Source organism: Oncorhynchus masou, chromosome 29 (assembly GCF_036934945.1).
Source record: "Oncorhynchus masou masou isolate Uvic2021 chromosome 29, UVic_Omas_1.1, whole genome shotgun sequence".
Classification (NCBI taxonomy): Eukaryota; Metazoa; Chordata; class Actinopteri; order Salmoniformes; family Salmonidae; genus Oncorhynchus; species Oncorhynchus masou.
The window spans coordinates 21,886,545-21,907,545 of NC_088240.1; the positions used below are offsets into that span (position 1 = coordinate 21,886,545).

The following is a 21,001-nucleotide window of genomic DNA, read 5'->3' on the forward strand; positions in this document are numbered from 1 at the left end:
TGTCAACGCTAACCGGCTGAAGAGGCCTGCTTAGTGCCTATCAGCCTATCAATAGCCTGGTCTCTGGATGTTAGAGACCTCTCTGTCTGGTTGCACCCCCAGCCCCCTGGCGCTGCTGTTTTCACACATAAGGAGCAGCACCTTTGTGTTGGAAATATATTGACTGCAGATGATAACCCGACTCTGTCATAACCTCAATTATGCTCTCTCTCCTATCTCAACAAACATTCATAATTGTTCATTTCTCAGAGGGGTGTAGATAGCATTTCAACCAACGAGGTGCAGTCAAGGTGGAGCCAAAAATCACAAGAACATCAGTAAAGATCGTCATGACTCCCTCCAGGGCTCTAAATGTAAAAATGTCATTGGTAGCACTGGTGCGCCCAACTTAAAAAAGTTAGGAGCACCACATGAAATTTAGGAGCACCAGAAAATACGATTTTTAAATTGAATGAGATACAAACTATATTGGGCCTATATGAATTCCAGTGCTTTTGAAGAACATGGTGTGCCCTAGAAACAAATATGTAATACTTTATGTGCCCCCAAATGTATGCACTGGTAAAGTTACCAGGTAGTTAGTTTGCCAATGAGATAAAATGACTGAACAAATGGTAAACAAATGGTACGCGTGACTAGATTTAGAACGGCCTGGTTTATGAATGTAAAATGTGGTCTCGGCGATCCGCGATAGGAGGATAAAAATATTGCGCCTGTAATATGGGTCAGATTTATTTTACCCGGTTGGACTAGAAGCAAGCCATTTTTGATGAAGTAATGGTGCATCCGTGACGCTGACGAATCTGCACTCTCTTGTTTCTCCAGGACACTCGGAAACAACGGTATATACGAAGCCTTATCATTACAACAATTATTATCTGGGAGATTTTTGTTCATAGTAGCACAGTGCTCCCAAAATAAAACTAACAAATTGTTCACATTTTAGAGCCCTAAAGCCCGAGATCACAATTAGAAACTGTGGATTTTATTACACACATTTTATTACACAACTGTGTGCTACTTGGGGGTTTCACAGACCACAGCTCATAGTTCAACGTCAGTCAATCTTTTCCCTTCAGATACCTCACATTTATGTGGACAAGTTGTGGCTGCGGTGGCACCTGGTTGGTGTGAGGAGGATCTAGAGCAGGCGCGGCAGCAGCACCAGAGGATTAGGAACGCTGACTCAGACTCTGCAAATGTGAGTCGTCCCACACCTCACACACATACAGAACATACGTTACCATAACAAACGCACCCACACAACAACTAATTCCTGGAAAATGTGACCTATTTTGACCCTGTGATAATTTCACTCTCCGCCTGATGATTTGTGGGATCTGCAAAAGGTGTTCGGACGCCAAGGGAGAGTTAAGGCCAAACTGCTGGCCCATAGGTTTAGATCCAAGGCCTTCTGAGCTAACAGTTTTATTGCCCTCTTAGTCTCAGCCTCCTTGAGATATTCCAGCACTGAAAACAGTGCGACATGAAATCACTGTTGAATCGGTGCTCTCAGGGGAGCCAGGGTCAAGTGCCATAGCTGTAAAGGGAACATCTAAACCCCTTGGGCCCCTGGGACAAGACCAGTGGATCTCCTGAGGGTACAGAGGCACCCATGGGGCTTAATGCTCTGGGTTCAGAAACAATGCTGGGACTGCATGGAGCTTGCAGGAGAACACAAATCACCACCTATTCTATAGCCCTATCTGTCAATGGGTTACTTAAATACTCTTTGGACCATATCAATAGATTCCAAATAATAATGATAATGTATATAAACTCAGCAACAAAAGAAACGTCCTCTCACTGTAAACTGCGTTAATTTTCCGCAAACTTAACATGTGTAAATATTTCTATGAACAAAACAGTCAACAACTGAGACATAAACTGAACAAGTTCCAGACATGTGACTAACAGAAATGGAATAATGTGTCCCTGAACTAAGGGGGGGTCAAAATAAAAAGTAACAGTCAGTATCTGGTGTGGCCGCCAGCTACATTAAGTACTGCATTGCATCTCCTCCTCATGGACTGCACCAGATTTGCTAGTTCTTGCTGTGAGATGTTACCCCACTCTTCCACCAAGGCACCTGCAAGTTCCCGGACATTTCTGGGGGGAATGGCCCTAGCCCTCACCCTCCGATCCAACAGGTCCCAGACACGCTCAATGGGATTGAGATCCGGGCTCTTCGCTGGCCATGGCAGAACACTGACATTCCTGTCTTGCAGGAAATCACGCAGAGAACGAGCAGTATGGCTGGTGGCATTGTCATGCTGGACGGTCATGTCAGGATGAGCGTGCAGGAAGGGTACCACATGAGGGAGGAGCATGTCTTCCCTGTAACGCACAGCTTTGAGATTGCCTGACATGACAACAATCTCAGTCCGATGATGCTGTGACACACCGACCCAGACCATGACGGACCCTCAACCTCCAAATCGATCCCGCTCCAGAGTACAGAACTCGGTGTAACGTTCATTTCTTTGACGATAAACGTGAATTTGACCATCACCCCTGGTGAGACAAAACCGGGACTCGTCAATGAAGAGCACTTTTTGCCAGTCCTGTCTGGTCCAGCGACGGTGGGTTTGTGCCCATAGGTGACATTGTTGCCGGTGATGTCTGGTGAGGATCTGCCTTACAACAGGCCTACAAGCCCTCAGTCCAGCCCCTCTCAGCCTATTGCAGACAGTCTGAGCAATGATGGAGGGATTATGCGTTCCTGGTGGAGTTGTTGACATCCTGTACCTGTCCCGCAGGTGTGATGTTTGGATGTACCAATCCTGTGCAGGTGTTGTTACACGTGGTGTGCCACTGCGAGGACGATCAGCTGTCCATCCTGTCTCTCTGTAGCGCTGTCTTAAGCGTCTCACAGTACTAATTATCTTTGAAAGACAGGGTCCTGAAATGGTATGTTTCTTTTTTTGCTGAGTTTATATACAGCACAGTGCACCATGTCTATAGTCAACAGCACAGTGCACCATGTCTATAGTCAACACCACAGTGCACCATATCTATAGTCAACAGCACAGTGCACCATATCTATAGTCAACACCACAGTGCACCATATCTATAGTCAACACCACAGTGCACCATATCTATAGTCAACACCACAGTGCACCATATCTATAGTCAACAGCACAGTGCACCATATATTTAGTCAACAGCACAGTGCACCATATCTATAGTCAACAGCACAGTGCACCATATCTATAGTCAACAGCAGTGCACCATATCTATAGTCAACACCACAGTGCAACATATCTTTAGTAAACAGCACAGTGCACCATATCTATAGTCAACAGCACAGTGCACCATATCTATAGTCAACACCACAGTGCAACATATCTTTAGTAAACAGCACAGTGCACCATATCTATAGTCAACAGCACAGTGCACCATATCTATAGTCAACAGCACAGTGCACCATATCTATAGTCAACAGCACAGTGCACCATATCTATAGTCAACGGCACAGTGCACCATATCTATAGTCAACAGCACAGTGCACTATAGTTGCACCATAATATCAGAGGTGAATGTGAAAAATAATTTATATTACATTGACAGCAAGAGATACCCCAGAGGTTTGAAGCTGAACAGAGGAGGAACAGCCATGGGATATGTAATAATTTAGTATCCATGACACCACAGACAAAAACCCCTCTTAATAACCCTAATCTCCATTATCAGAGGGACTGTGTGTGTGTGGATACAGAAAGGCAAGGTAAAGCAGCTCTTTTATGGAAACTAAAGTTTTTTTTTGTTTTGAGGATTATGGGAGATTAATCCTTTAAATGCTCACAAATACCATGATACTCATGAATGCAGGACATACATGTATATATCCACACACAGAAAAACATGTACATATCCACACACAGAAAAACATGTACATATCCACACACAGATAAACATGTACATATCCACACACAGAAAAACATGTACATATCCACACACAGATAAACATGTACATATCCACACACAGAAAAACATGTACATATCCACACACAGATAAACATGTACATATCCACACACAGATAAACATGTACATATCCACACACAGATAAACATGTACATATCCACACACAGATTAACATGTACATATCCACACACAGATAAACATGTACATATCCACACACAGATAAACATGTACATATCCACACACAGATAAACATGTACATATCCACACACAGATAAACATGTACATATCCACACACAGATAAACATGTACATATCCACACACAGATTAACATGTACATATCCACACACAGATAAACATGTACATATCCACACACAGATAAACATGTACATATCCACACACAGATAAACATGTACATATCCACACACAGATTAACATGTACATATCCACACACAGATAAACATGTACATATCCACACACAGATTAACATGTACATATCCACACACAGATAAACATGAACATATCCACACACAGATAAACATGTACATATCCACACACAGATAAACATGTACATATCCACACACAGATAAACATGTACATATCCACACACAGATTAACATGTACATATCCACACACAGATAAACATGTACATATCCACACACAGATTAACATGTACATATCCACACACAGATAAACATGTACATATCCACACACAGATAAACATGTACATATCCACACACAGATAAACATGTACATATCCACACACAGATTAACATGTACATATCCACACACAGATAAACATGTACATATCCACACACAGATAAACATGTACATATCCACACACAGATAAACATGTACATATCCACACACAGATAAACATGAACATATCCACACACAGATTAACATGTACATATCCACACACAGATAAACATGAACATATCCACACACAGATAAACATGTACATATCCACACACAGATAAACATGTACATATCCACACACAGATAAACATGTACATATCCACACACAGATAAACATGTACATATCCACACACAGATAAACATGAACATATCCACACACAGATTAACATGTACATATCCACACACAGATAAACATGAACATATCCACACACAGATAAACATGTACATATCCACACACAGATAAACATGTACATATCCACACACAGATTAACATGTACATATCCACACACAGATAAACATGTACATATCCACACACAGATAAACATGTACATATCCACACACAGATAAACATGTACATATCCACACACAGATAAACATGTACATATCCACACACAGATAAACATGTACATATCCACACACAGATAAACATGTACATATCCACACACAGATAAACATGTACATGCACACAGACACACGTTCACAGTTGTATTTGAGATACGCCTTGGGACGTATTTAAAACATCACTATAAATGGTGGGAAAAATGATGCTAGTTGTTGTGAGGGTGAGCCACACACTTTAGTAGCTCTTAATAATATAACTCCATCTGATTGGAATGTATGAATGGAATAAAGGGTAATCCTCTGGATTATACACAGCTAATTACTAGTTGATTAAAATGGAATAATAGAACGGTCTCGTATGGCTCAGTTGGTAGAGCATGGAACTTGCAATGCCAGAGTTGTGGGTTTGATTCCCACGGCCACCCGTACGTACAAATGTATACATGCATGACTAAGTTGCTTTGGATAAATGCATCTGCTAAATGGCATATAATAACATGATCACCGTAATAAGTAAGACTACTACTGCAATAGTAACATTGTCCTTTGTTTTTCATTTAGAGTTTTTAGGAAAATATAACCATGGATTTCTTATCAATGTTGCACTGTAAGTTGCAGGCCCTCAGAGCCACAAAATCAGGAGACCTAAGCAAATGTACATGAGCTCAACAACTACTGTGGACCAACTGCTCCTCTCTGCTGTGGGTTAGCTCATCCCATGACCTATGGCCCACACCACCGCTCATGTATGGCTGCTTTAGTACTTCTGCTAGGCTGTGTTATGTGGGACCACACACACAGTCTCACACACACAGCTAAGTGGATTACACACTGATGATTTGTGTTTGACCAAAAGCATTTAGTCACGGAGCGCACAGCAATTCAAACCCGTGATTAGGATTCTAGCATGTTATCCGTTTGGTCAGCAACCATGGCTAATGGTGGGGTGATTTAGCATGTCATATGTGTCTGTCAGCATGTAAACTAACAGGGTGGGATAGATAGAGACTCTGTACTGTCTACTGTATGAGAGAGAGACCAACTGGAGAAATATCAACTGAATCTGAAGAGAGGTTGAGTTAAAATGCTCTGTTCTGGTTTGGTCTTCAGTTAAACATTGACACCATATGTAATGATGTGGCTCGTAGACAGAGTCAATATGCAAAACTCATACCGGCTACTGATAGTAGGCTATATTGAAGACAGTTAGCGATAACGATTCATGATGAAAGCCTATACCTGAAGCCGGTGCTAATTACTAACCAAAGAAAAGTCAAAGATAGAATGAAAGCAACAATATAGCATCAAGATGAAGTTAGACATATTAAACTATTTACAGGATATACTGTAAGTGTCTGGTGTGTAAAAAAAAGTACAATTTGAAATGGTGTTGTAATTCTAGTTTTTTATGTGTGGTTCGGTTCCAATATCCCTCCGCTCATGTCAACCTATTGGGTTTTAAGACTAAACTAACCACTACCCCACATGACTTTATTACAATGGAGAGCTCCATTTTCCTTTTAAATCTTTTGGATCTTTCCTGAGGGAGATGTTGTATCACCAAGGGAACCATGACAGTGCTTTGAATCTTCAGACCCTTCTTCAGAAAATTAAATTTGACCCTGTGACAGAATCAATGTATAGTCAGTGTCAGAGCAGGAAATCACTGTATGACAACGCCATATGTGATTACACAAAAACTCACTGTCTCTGAGCCACAGAAAACAGCCTTAGTCCTCAGGCTGTAACATTATTTACTGTTATCATGGCTGGTATGTGTCTTTTATTAATACATTTAAATAATTGTAGAAATAATGATTTACATGTTCCTGGTTACAGAGTAAGTGTGAGTGTCTGGATCGTGAATTTCCCAAGGAGTACGACTGGTTTCCATTCTTCAATAAATTCTATTTAAAAAAATCTGAGACTGTTAACCTTGGTTGTGATCTTAGTCGAAGTGTTGGCCTACAGTGACTGAGTTCCCGTGGAGATTCACATCCAGCACAATACACAGCCCCTCATGTGTGACTCCACCATTGCTCCTCTCACACAAAATGCTCACTTTGATGTGCGATCCTCTCTGTTCAGTGCCCCTCTCAAAACCAACTGGGCTCGCTATGTTACACTGAGACCATGCTGAAGATAATTCAATCGATTTTAAAGGGCTGCTTCTCTGTGAAATGTTAGGGTGCATAAAAAAAACACACACCAAAAGAGCTACTTAACTTGGATCATCTATGTTGATTTGTGTTGGGCAAAAACATTAAATTCATTCAAAGGCCTCTGATTGGTTTCAGGTACAGGGGTGGGGTAGCTAGGCTCCCTTCCCCCTTACATCGTTCCAGATGCTACCCTGTTGCCATGACAACATGTTGGTACATACAGAAAACCTTTGATTGACATACATGCTCCCTGCCGACGGCTTAAAGGCCACAAAACAATACAGGGAGGAAGTCAGCCATTAGTCTGGTTACAAGTCTAACCTGGTCTTGATCCCTCTGGGGATGCAATATTTAGGTCTAGCTCTCTGTGTGTGTGTGTGTGTGTGTGTGTGTGTGTGTGTGTGTGTGTGTGTGTGTCAAGGGCAAAACAGACTTTTTGGTAAGCTATATTATTTGACAGCAGCCCAAATACCAGAGTGGATGTGTAATTCATTGATGATGATGATAACAGTGAAGGGAAGGAGAGGGAGGATGACTATATATTTCAATACACATACCATTGGAAATGGTTACTCATATACGTTCTCAATATATGTTTTGTTATATAATATATTTACCGAAAAATATGTTAAAGGTGCAATAGGGTAGTTGGGCGATCGAAGCTTTTTATTTTATTTTTTCCCAAAATAAAAATTGTGTGGCGCTGAACAATTTTAAGTGCTATTTAAAAATAAATTACAATTAATATTTTTATACATATATGCTGTACCAGTCAAAAGTTTGGACACACTTACTCATTCAAGGGTTTTTCTTTATTTTTACTATTTCCTACATTCTAGAATAATAGTGAAGATATCAAAACTGAGAAATAACACATATGGAATCATGTAGTAACCAAAAAAGTGTTAAATAAATATTTTATATTCTTCAAAGTAGCCACCCTTTGCCTTTATGACAGCTGTAAACACTGATTGTGGAGGCCAGGTCATCTGATGCAGCACTCAATCCCTCTCCTTCTTGGTCAAATTGCCCTTACACAGCCTGGAGGTGTGTGGGGTCATTGTCCTGTTGAAAAACAAATGATAGTCCCAACAAGCGCAAACCAGATGGGTCGCTGCAGAATGCTGTGGTAGCCATGCTGGTTAAGTGTGCCTTGAATTCTAAATAAATCCCTGACAGAGTCACCAGCAAAGCACACCATCACACCTCCTCCTCCATGCTTCAAGGTGGGAACTACACATGCAGAGATCATCCGTTAGTCTGCTTCTCACAAAGACACAGCATTTGGAACCAAAAACTCATCAGACCAAAGGACAGATTTCCACCGGTCTAATGTTCATTGCTCGTGTTTCTTGGCCCAAGCAAGTCTCTTCTTCTTATTGGTGTTCTTTAGTAGTGGTTTCTTTGCAGCAATTCGACCATGAAGGCCTGATTCACGCAGTCTTCTCTGAACAGTTGATGTTGAGATGTGTCTGTTACTTGAACTCTGTGAAGTATTTATTTGGGCTGCAATTTCTGAGGCTGGTAACTCTGCGTCTTCCTTTCCTGTGGCGGTCCTCATGAGATCCAGTTTTATCATAGCACTTGATGGTTTTCGCAAATGCACTTAAAGAAACTAAAAGTTATTGAAATTTTCCAGGTTGACTGACCTTCATGTCTTAAAGTAAGGATGGACTGTCATTTTTCTTTGCTTATTTGAGCTGTTCTTGCCATAACGTGGACTTGGTCTTTTACCAAATAGGGTTTCTGTAAACCACCCCTACCTTGTCACAACACAACTGATTTGCACAAAAGCATTAAGAAGGAAAGAAATTCCACAAATTAACATGGCACACACCTACTAATTGAAATGCATTCCAGGTGACTACCTCATGAAGCTGGTTGAGAGAATGCCAAGCGTGTTTAAAGCTGTCATCAAGGCAAAGGGTGGCTACTGATTTGTTTAACACTTTTTTGGTTACTACATGATTCGATATCGAATCATGTAGTAACCAAAAAAGTGTTAAACAAATCAGTAGCCACCCTTTGCCTTGATGACGGCTTTAAACACGCTTGGCATTCTTGCACAATTGGTGGCTGACTAAATACTTTTTAGCCCCACTGTATGTTATTTCATAGTGTTGATGTCTTCACTATTATTCTACAATGTAGAACATAGTACAAATAAAGAAAAACCCTGGAATGAGTAGGTGTGTTCAAACCTTTTACTGGTACTGTACATCTATAATAAAAGAAAACGTTATCTACAGGGAAACAATAATAGATTTAGGAATTCCATTCACAGAACAATTGAGTTTTACACAGATCACGGTTGGTGTAACAGTCCTGTAGTTTTGTGCCCCCTTCTGGTCATCCAGGTCCCATTCACAACACATGGGTTGCGTTTAGACAGGCAGCCCAATTCTGATCTTTTTTCCTATAATTGGTATTTTGTCCAATCACATCAGCTGTTTTACCAGAGCTGATGTGCTCAGATTATTTAGCAGTTGACTTGATTGCACCCTTGCATCTGCAGGGTAATGAAACCAAAACAATTAGCTGTATTCAGCACCAAACATCCACCTATAATGGCCCACATGACACAAGGCTGGTTTTCATCATCTCCTTCCTCATGATTCTTTCACTGACTTTTCTGTTACCTTGTCAAAGAGATGCTGACTTGGCAAAGCCATTTTATTCCTTAGCTGTAAATATGATCCTGGAATGTGTTAGGCTACAAAACTCCATTATTACCTGTGCTGTTCATGCTACAGAGCTGGTAGGCAGGAGGAATGAGCAGATCGAGACACTGGTGGAATAGGAGTGTGATTGATGTGCTCCCATTAGCTAGTGTGTTATCGCTGTGGGTGGAGAGAACCATACAGCCACTGGGTTGTAACACAACACATTACCTGCTGCAGTCTCGAGCAGCCTCAGACGTTCAAATAAAATATAGACCCTCTCACTGAGATCCTCATTCCCTGCTCCAGACACTCCGACTAGCTGCTTTCACGTCAGCACTGATTTGCTGAGCATTCCCACTCAATAAACACATCTTAGCATTCATATTATCTAGCTGGAGTCTCAGTTCTCTGCAGGAGCTCTCAGCCATGTACTGTAGCTCTCTGCTCAACCCTCTGTCGTGGATAATATCTGGTGCTCCCTGTCAAAGTGATAGATTGTGACGGATGCATGGGTTGTCCTGCATTACCCAACATAAATGATCCTCAATGGGAGACCTTGGCCACAGAGAAATCAATATCTCACCATTAAAATCTATTAGAGGAGTTAGATCATGCGCTGTCAGAGGCACCACTCTCAGGCGGCCACAACATTAAACCTGACACTGGCCGTACATGAGTAATCAATATATAGTGGTTCACAGATCATTTGTGGTCAACTTCTTAGCCCTGATGGATGTCTGTGCAGCCGGTGATTCATGTTGACACCGTTTAACAGGATTTTGCTCCGATTTAGATGGTCATTCCTCAGAGACTTACAGGAAACGTGGCAGTGGAGCATCCATTTCATTGTATGAAGACCAACCCCCATTTCAATTTCACCGAGACTTTATGGATTTTGTGCCCTGTCGTGTGTGAAAACACCTCAGTGGGCAAGGTCAAACTCCTACCATTGTTTTCATGTGATGAGCAAATGCAGTGACCAGTTAACCACAGACTTGCTCTGAGGTGTGTTGGTCACAACTGTACCTTACCGTTCAGTGCAATAGGGTACAACTGGGTTCAATACCAGCTACACTGATGTCAGAAGTGGGGATAGCTAACACAGTTCAAGGTGAACATTTCAAAGGAACGTGTTACCCACAATCCACGACTACGCTAAGGAGCCTGCGGAATGGTTGGCTGGTTGGGAAAAGAACCCATCTCAGTTTTTCCTTGCAGTGTATCTGAGTGCTCTCAACCTTGCCTCTGGACCCTCAGTCTCTAAGAAGAGATAATTACTTGTCAGGAATAAATAGAGAGATTAATGAATTCATTAGCAGAAGGGAGTTTAGCTCATCACAGCACCACTTTCTGCTATGACACATCACGCCTATTGTTTTAGCTAGTTAGTTTTGAACAATAACATTCACACAGTAAATTGCCTCATACAGGACTGTAAAACCAAAGAAAAAAAAACATCCACAAATCCTGGAATTTAGCAACCACGCAAACAAAGGAGTCAACTTCAGATTATTCATCTTAATTATGTGTCTATGGAAGCCTGTTATTGTGGGAGGCAGGTGAAGACAGGCAACATTAATCCACATTAGTAGAATACACCAGTTAGATAGGCCAAACCTGCCATAACAGGCACTGCACATTTGGACTGCAGCACTGGTATATTCATGCCAAACACATTCATTTAACCATGTAGAGTAGCTTAAGCATCATGACCAATAGGCTCTCTATATAACAATAAAATGTACAATGTCTAGAACAAAAAAAATGCTTTTCCAAACTTTCCCTAAAATCTTTCAGAGCCGTGTGTGTGATCAAGGAGAAACAACATAAACCTGTCGTCAACAAAAGGCATGTTCTTTATTGAACCAAAGAGATTGCACAAGTTCCAGATTTTCTGTTTGGTGAGAGGATAAAAATGTCCCAGTTCAACCAGTTAAATCCTCTACTTCCTGAAGAGATAGATGAAATAAAACTAGTTCATCTTATTTCTAGAAAGATTCACCATAGCTATCACGCTGACATGTTAGGATATCCAAGTTAGTCATTTTAATATTGATTGTTGGTTCTTAATTTTCTTTTCTCTGTAGTCATTGGCACTTTGTTTGCCTTATCATGCACAGTGAAATTACAAACAATATTTTACAAAAACACTGTCGAGACACTAACACATTGTCAGCATCCTCTAATTCAACCAGTCATGTTAAATTTGTTAAAGTTTTTCTAAAGTAAAAAAATAACGTATGAATAAAATTCCTTCACTTAGCAGTCTCACAACATTTTCTAGATATAGAAAGCCATCCCCTTTTCATGGTCTCTATTTCCAATAAGACCATCTTAACGATGAGAAGTGAGGTTCCTAAATCAAGTCCAACTGCATCTAGGAATTTAAACACTGTATTATATATAATTTTTCTATTTAAAAAAATGCAGATCTGGCATTAGATGCCTGACCCAAGAACCCACTGATGATGTGGATAATTGCGTGCACCTGGAGGTTGGAGAATGAAATGGGAAGCCTGGTCTCTGATTGGATCTCATCAGGGTTTGGTTTAATTCAATTTTGAATTTATGAAATTAACCAAAATTAAGTTAATGAAGTGAAATTTGCCCACAAACTGCTATGAGCGTTTTATTACAAAATGAAATGAATGAAAAGCAGGGTCTGGTAAGGCTGGATGAAATGCCAAACTGGACCCAGAATGCTGGTTGCCTTGATAGAACGCTGGGATGGCACAAATAAGTGCAACACTGAACACTTCACCCCTTCATGACTGCCAGCAAACACAGACATTATTGGCATAAAAAAATAACTATATGTGTATATAATTGGACATTGTAAAAGCATGGAATAAATGTCCCTACATATATGGGCTATATACATACACTGCAGCTTCTACCAGTAGATAAAGGATAGAAAGAATGGATGAAGAAAGAAAATAATTCAGATGATCCTGTTTGGCACGATGGAGCCAAATGTTTCACACCACTGGTGCCGAAAGTGCCCTGAACAACAGCAGAGCTACACTAATATTGGTGCCCGTTGAGTTGCAATCACAGATTGCGTTGTAGATGGGGGCCTACCTACCACACACACACGACATCGGTAGTTGTTATTCCTCTCCTTAGACATCCATTGAATGCTTATAATAAAGCGAGCTGGTGTCTGTCCCCCTAGGCCCAGAAAGGGCACATAAGAACCAACCAAAACACTATTTTCCACGGTAAAGCACGTCATGTGGATGACTGCTCCGCCTCCTCCAAGGTTGACCAATCTCCATCAACGCTGCATACAGATGTCCTTTACCATCCCCTTTTGGCTTTTTGTTGCCACGAAAATGTAATTTTGTGCAAAAGTTTGATATAGCCAGAATTTCTCTCAGTCTTGATGAGTCTTTTCTGACATAAGTTTGCATTCGTACTGGAAAAGAGAACCCAGGAGACAAGGGATAATGTAATGTGGCAGTTGAACATTCAGTAGAAAGCTCTGGTTGGAATGAATGTATACATGCATGAATGTAGGACATTTATAAACCTAACCCTTTTTAATTAAGCATAGTAAAGTTTCCTCACCAGGGCTAGCTGTCGTCCTATGTTTCCCATGGTTATCACACCAGCAAAGAAGATGCAAGGTAACCAGGAGCGAATGTACAGAAAATCTGGAGAGGTATACCTGAAACAAAACAATAGAACAGGTATTAAACGTAGGACAATCCCCAAATGAGCATGAACCTCTACAGAAATCCCTCCTGTATCTTGAAAAATATTATAAACTGGGTGTTTCGAGCCCTGAATGCCAATTGGGTCAAAGCCGTTGTATATTTAAGCAATAAGGCCCGAGGGGGTGTGGTATATGGCCAGTATACCACGGCGAGAGATTTTCTTAGGCATGACGCAACGTAATATGAGCAGTAAAAATAAAATGTTTTGTCATACCTGTGGTATACGGTCTGACATACCACAGTTGTCAGCCAATCAGCATTCAGGGCTCGAACCACCCAGTATATAATAGAACATATACCACGGTTATGACAAAACATATATTTTTACTGCTCTAATTAGGTTGGAACCAGTTTATAATAGCAATAAGGTATCTTGGGTGCTTGTGGTATATAGCCAATATACCACGGCTATGGACTGTTTCCAGATACTCCCCGTTGCCTCGTGCAGAAGAACAGCCCTTAGCCATGGTATATTGGCCATATACCACACCCCCTTGCACCTTATTGCTTAATTATTATACATGTATGTCCTGTAAACTGTATTGTATTAGTACTCACTGAAAGACTCCGTTGTAGACCAGGAGCTGAGTGGATAGAGTGGCCAGCAGGGCGATGACCACCCCCAGGCCAAAGCCGGAGCGAGACCGGTCAAATGTCCACCAGAGGCCGATGGACAGGGCCGCCAGCGTCAGGGACAGCTGCACGTTGTTCGCAAAGTCCACTTTCTGAGAGGGGTTAAGGACAGCTGATCATGTAGTAGGATAGTCCACACAGGAACCATGGGTTCTACTCAGTAAGGTTCTTTCTTGTAAACGGGCTTGTTTAATCACATTTAAAAGCCCATCATTTTAGCTGGGCCTTTAGTCACTGACCTTATTGTTTTACACATTACATTTGAGTCTTTCAGCAGATGCTCTTACAGCTTACAGAAGCAATTAGGGTAAAGTGCCTTACCCATGGGCACATCGACAGATTCATTAGGTTATATTGTAAAGTGTGTTGTGATAAATACAATTTAAATCTGCAAATTAGATTTGCAAATGTCAACAAGGAATGCTTTTGCCCCATGGTTTACAGGTTTTTACACATCTTTTAATTATTCACATCAAATTCAGTAATTCAGTGAGAGTCAGACAGGCAGGTAGGAATAGAACAGGATACTCAACTCTTACCCTACGTGGTCTGGAGCCTGCTGGGTTTCTGTTCTACCTGACAATTAATTGCTTACACCTGGTGTCCCAGTCTAAATCAGTCCCTGATTATAGAGGGGAACAATGAAAAAATGCAGTGGAACTGGCTTCCAGGTAGAGAATTGAGTTTGAGGGGCATAGAGGATACAGCACTGGCATGGTTGATGCCCACGAACACGGCCACACAGCGCATCACACTGGACCACTCCCGCTTGAACTTGTGGGGCTCGCCGAGCCGACAGTCAATGCATGGATACAACAGACCGATTATTGCTGAGAGAGAGGGGTAGACAGGGATAAAGGTAAGGGATTGAGGGTGCAGAAATAGGGAGAGGGGATCAGAGATCAACAATCAGCTTTATTGCTGCAGTAGCACAGCCGGTGCCGTACATTCCTGTTAGTATGGTTGTGGAGAGAAAGGCTGCCATGCCAGCCCACCACATAGCATCAACACTATTCTGATGACACACCAAGCATTTAAAAAAAACAAAAAAACACTTGAGGTTGGCCTCCTTCTAAAGCTATTGTTTAAATATTACACAAGAACTACACAGATTGCTGTGCAAATTTAGGTAACTATATACAGTAAACTGTTCTGGTCTTGACTATAAAACCTGATAGCTACTGCATGATGAAAACAGTCCAGTGCGCAGTAACAGTGGAAACCGGCATCTCCCCCAAGCTGAGCAGTCAAGTGCAGCAGTCTCAGTCTCAGGGGGATACAGGCCTGCGGCTGTTGTGCTTTTCTACTGATCCACTAGGAATCAGCAGCTACATCTACTCTCTGTGCTGTAGACCCAGGGGATAACAATTCAATAATGATAGTAGTCAAGTCTGGCAGCAAACACCTGTGTGTGTGTCCCTTCTAGTGCTGACTTTGCTGATAGCTACTTTTATTTTTTTTTACCTTTATTTAACGAGGCAAGTCAGTTAAGAACAAATTCTTATTTTCAATGACGGCCTAGGAACAGTGGGTTAACTGCCTGTTCAGGGGCAGAACGACAGATTTGTACCTTGTCAGCTCGGGGATTTGAACTTGCAACCTTTCAGTTACTAGTCCAAAACTCTAACCACTAGGCTACCCTGCCGTCCCACAGCTATCTTAAGAGGAATGCACTAACTGTAAGTTACACTTGATAAGAGCGTCTGCTAAATGACTAAAATGTAAATGTGTGTGTGTCCTACCTGAGGCGGTCCCACAGCAGGGCGGCACCCACCAGGCTGATGAGAAGATGCTACTAATGACATCAGGCGGGAACAGAGTGACGTTCCTCTGTACCTGCAGTGAGAGAAAACAAATATTAGCTACTTTAGTACTCTTAGTCATATCTTCCCCTTAAATGTTTCCCTATTCAAGATATGTATCATTAAAATACAAACATAGCTCACCTGCAGCAGGTTGAGCACCAGAGCCAGGAAAACTCCTATAGAGAACAGCATGAACCCACGGATCACCAGGGTGGTGCTTCTGTTGGTGATCACTGCAATGTATGGTCCTCTGGAAGGATCGGTTTGCCCGGTCCTAGACCGCTGCTGGTCGCTGACTACTGTGGAGTCGGCCATGGAGGCTGGGGCAATCGTGGACACCAGGACAGAAGGGGAAACGCTAACTCTATCCTCCAGTGATCGCGCTGTCCACTGACATCACCAATACCCTAAAACACATGTTTAGGTATTCAGATGTGGCTACATGATCATCCAACAAAACAACCACAACCCAGAGGTGTGAAGTCAGTGGACAAACACAGATGTGTGTTTAGTTCAGGGATGGGCAACTCCAGTCCTGAAGGGCCTGATTGGTGTCACACTTTTGCCCCAGCTAACACACCTGACTCAAACAATCAACTAATCATGATCTTCAGCTGTGTTTGCTAGGAATAGGCAAAAAATGTGACACCACTCCAGACCCTGAGGACATCCCTGGTCTAGTTAGTCAATGTTCATGTCTCAGCTTACAAACACTAGTCAAATAATTAAGAGTAGCTAGCTATGCCTAATGTTGATTTCTTTGTCTCAAGAAGAGACAATAACTCTTCAGTCATTTGATCAAACCACGTTATGCTCAGCCTCAGCAAATGAATGCATCACATTTGCCAGATGGCTCGCTACTTTTGACCTAGTTAGCTACCTACAGTGACGTTTCATCTACTTCGAGATTGGAAGCTGATATAACAGCAACTTGTGGCAGTATTGGCACTGCCAGAGCAACGCAACGTTATCTAACTAGCTAGCGAAGGTCATTGAAACCAGCTAAATTAGCTAACGTTAGAAGATAGCCTGCTAGCATAATATCAAGCTAGCATAATAGCCAACATTAATACTTTGAATACACTGTTGGATACAAACAATAGTTACCAAACGTTAGCTAACTATATAGTGTAGTGTTAAATAAAACGAATTTGATAGTTTCTGTATATATGCTAGCAACCGTTGATTGCTGATAATCAGCAAACACATCTTGTTTATTAGCCTAGCTAGCTAGCACACTTCGTCAGCTGATATTTACAGTAACACGCTATTTACCTTGAATTAAATACTAAATATTACCTTCCATGTTTATAAAGTATTTTTCAAAAATGGTAAAATACACATTTTGCTTCTTTGTTTAGGTAGTAGCAGGAATTTGAGAACTAGCTACGAGGGGGGGGGAAACTCGCCTTCTCGCTAATTTCGGATGAACTGTTTTGGCACTGGCTACGTGGCCAACCAATCGGCTTCTAAAACGTAATCTCATTGCGCAAAACCAACATTTTGCCCAGATAGAATAAATGCAGTTGTCTTTGATATTAAACATTAGAAAATGCACAGAAGTGGTTAAAATACATTATTGATAAAATGGCTGAGTTGTTTGGCAATGGTTGTCAACAGGTATAATTGGATTCTTATTTACAATGACGGCCTAGGAACAACGGGTTAACTGCCTTGTTCAGGAGTAGAACAACAGATTTTTAATTTGTCAGATCAGGGATTCAATCTTGCAACCTTACAGTTACTAGTTCAACGCTCTGACCACTAGGCTACCTGCCACCCCGTTATATAAGAATGTCTTTAATGTGGATCACATCTGTCATTAGTGTAGGCCTATTGTAATTTTTGGTCTATCCATTGGATGAAATCCAGAGCTGCTGTAAACATAACAATAAATCCAAATAGGCTAAGAAAATGTCAATGGTCTGTAAGACTTCGAGAAGACAAAAGTCTGAATACTGAATACCAAATCAAGTGGAAATGGGAATGGGGATTATCTGTGATCTACTCCACACTGTGACTGCCTCACCTCCATAGCATAAGACCACATGCTGGAGCAAAAGGAATGTCTTGACTGAACAGTGGTAAGAGACTTAAGGGAAGCAATTCAGCCATCATGAATGAAAGATGACAGGAGAGAGAATGGGATCACATTTCTGTTTGAGAATGAGAAGCAGGACAGGGATATTGAGCAGCTGTACTTTTGAGGGACACAAAAGCCTTTTGAATGATTTGGCACAGAGATAGTTGAACTATTAAGGGATATTTCCATTTCTTCTGACATACAGTAGGATGAACTGTCACTAAAACTACTTCCCAACACACCAGTGAAAACACCTTAGTATCCATTTACACTGGATGGCTAGGACCTAAAATCACATAGCAGAGGAGAAGAAGGATAGTGGTGGTGAATTCATTTAGAACTGTTATCACCTTGGGTTTTTTGGATTCAATCAGGACACTGCAAATCCCATCTACTACAGCAGTACCAACAATCCCCGGGGAGATGTCCTTACCCTTAATAATCAGAGTGATAGAGGGAGCCTGCTAGGTACAGGCAGGATACAGAAGGGGTTTCAATTAGTTGTCAAGGGCTATTTGGAGGCCCCCTGGCGCTAAGAGAAAATGGTCAGGGACCCAATTCATCATCCTGACTGGCTCAATGTTAAGGGCCTTTTCATTACCAGCCCCGTGTTTCCCAGTCAGACACAACCCTGGTATGTATGTGACTGATGGGGAAGGTGCAGGGTGAGGTGTGCTCTAGTTAAAGTCAACCCCTATTGGCCTGTTACAGGTCTCAGCTCACACATAATAGGTCCGCTGATCTTTCTGTTGTCTCTAATTAACCCCTAAACCCCTCCCCTCTCTGACTCGCCCACCAATCCCCAGACAGGGATAATAGATGCTTTTTGCTGTGCCACTGGAACTCTCCGCCTCTCAGAGGTGTTATTTAAAACTAAAAACCACTGAGGGCAACAAAGGAAAATGGCTGAGTATGTGTTTCACTGGGGCTGCCTGTACATCATGACCAATAAATACCTGTAACATTTTTTATGCCGTTGCGTGTCATTTCTGTCGGGGACAATGGTGGTAGTCTTCAATCACTTATAAAGCTGTTGTCTAAATGCCATAGAGAATTAAGAATAGTTTTCTAACATAAACTCATAATATTAATGAAATGCCTTATTTGAAATTCCACCAACGCACATCTGTTTGCACGTTCTAGTGTGCCCCCTGGTCCGCAGGGCTCACAGGGTGTATCAGCAGGGCTTGACATATTTATCGTCTCTCTCTGCTTGACTGACATGCTGTGAATCTGCATGAACATCTGTAATGTGTTGTGTTTACAGCAGCAGAGGATGGCCAAGCAGAAGATAAGCCAAGAATGAATAAAGAACCATGCAAGTACCTCCCTCAGAAAGTATATTGGCATTTAATGCAACAATAAAATACCAACCGTCATATTCATGGAATTGCTCAATGAGTAATAATGGAAAGTCAAATGGCCCATAATTGCATGATTAGACATTCCATGTGGTATTTAAGGAGCACAGCATTCAGGCACACAGGGACTCACACTTATGTCTATAATTCAAAATAAATTAGAAAGAAACACTGTATGGACAATAATATATATGCTGGAGCTTTAGAAACAGAGGGTAGTCTACTAGTTCATCATTGTCCATGAAAATTCTTCAGCGTATGAGGTAAAATGCTAATGTAATTTAGCTGGCCACACGGAAGCACCAATACCAGCATGTGTGTGGCATCTTGAATGATAATGACAAAGCACGCCATATCCCTTGTGAGCAAGTCTGTGGAACGCTGATTACAGATTGGCCAGTGTGTCCACACCCCCAAGAGGACCAGGATTCTAATGCTAATCACTGTTGGCTCCCATTGAAATGTATTTTCCCATGTAGCTCTAAAGCAGGGAAATAAAATGGAATACACCAGTTACACCATTGTACAGAGCGCTGCGTGTTTTGCCATTTTTAGCCCAACTGCATTTTATACCCCACTTGCTCACCGTCAATCTTAACCTATTGCACCATCTACTGGCACCATCATAGAACTAGCCTGGTCAACCTATCACATCAAAATTACAAGCTCAGATGTGCTTTATGGAACCCACTGTTTCTAACGGGAGGAAAGAGAAGACAATATATGAGGATGTTTATTCACCCCTGCAGTATATTTATCAGTCATCATACAGGTATAATCAGTGCACTCTCAATTTGAAATGGCCTACATGGGATTCATCATCAATTACAAACCGAGAAACACTCATCAAAAAATATCAGTCAGCAGACACTTTATTTTCATTCAGGAAAGAGAAATATGTCGGAGCCGAGCCCAGTGAAACTCAGTTACGCATTCCAATATAGGTGAATTGAAAGGAGGGAGATTCAGTGCATATGTTCTCATTGGCTGCTCCTCTGTAGCAAACTGTCAGTTAATGAGCAGCCATCTCTTAAACTGTGGCCACGGCTATCAGTGAGGTGAGACCATTGCTATTCAGGACCAAACAGAAGACAAATCATTTGTACATAATTAGTGCTCAGCAAGGTTACAACTGGCACAAATTTCCATCTTAATTAGGAGGGAAATTTGTTCCGTTAATTTAATTTGGTGCGCATGAGCAGGTTAGCACCTAACTACGTTAATCTTACAACTGTCAGTGTGGGCAAGGAGAGGGCCTTGGATCATGGGCAAACAGGAAAGACTTTTATGAAACAGGCTTTATTTCATATGTAGGACACCATTGTGAATGTCTTCTGTTTTCATTACAGTTAAGGTAATAGTATACCAAACTCAGCAAAAAAACAAACAAAAA

The 21,001-nt window shown here is 41.5% G+C and overlaps 1 protein-coding gene across 2 annotated transcripts; it reads right to left on the reverse strand.

Annotated features, from left to right (window-relative positions):
• Window positions 1-11,845: 11,845 nt before the first annotated feature.
• insig2 (insulin induced gene 2) lies at window positions 11,846-17,582 on the reverse strand. 2 transcript variants are annotated; one of them, XM_064944281.1, is made up of 7 exons: window positions 17,464-17,582; window positions 16,306-16,571; window positions 16,102-16,195; window positions 15,065-15,189; window positions 14,285-14,451; window positions 13,578-13,677; window positions 11,846-13,425 (listed from the first exon to the last, which is right to left on the reverse strand). In XM_064944281.1, the coding sequence occupies exons 2-7, from the start codon at window positions 16,477-16,479 to the stop codon at window positions 13,384-13,386; spliced, it is 702 nt and encodes a 233-aa protein (XP_064800353.1). In that variant the 5' UTR covers window positions 16,480-16,571; window positions 17,464-17,582; the 3' UTR covers window positions 11,846-13,383. The 2 variants fall into 2 exon arrangements, with proteins under 2 accessions (XP_064800353.1, XP_064800354.1); XM_064944282.1 differs by having other exon boundaries at window positions 17,440-17,582.
• Window positions 17,583-21,001: the final 3,419 nt, after the last annotated feature.

What these genes read in the sequence shown, in the direction of transcription:
- insig2 (XM_064944281.1), bottom strand. Translation starts at nt 16,479, where the DNA reads ATGGCCGACTCCACAGTAGTCAGCGACCAGCAGCGGTCTAGGACCGGG. An exon ending in TGGTGCTCAACCTGCTGCAG is followed by an intron (nt 16,196 to 16,305) that starts GTGAGCTATGTT and finishes CTCTCACTGCAG; the next exon opens with GTACAGAGGAACGTCACTCT. An exon ending in CTGCTGTGGGACCGCCTCAG is followed by an intron (nt 15,190 to 16,101) that starts GTAGGACACACA and finishes CCTCTCTCTCAG; the next exon opens with CAATAATCGGTCTGTTGTAT.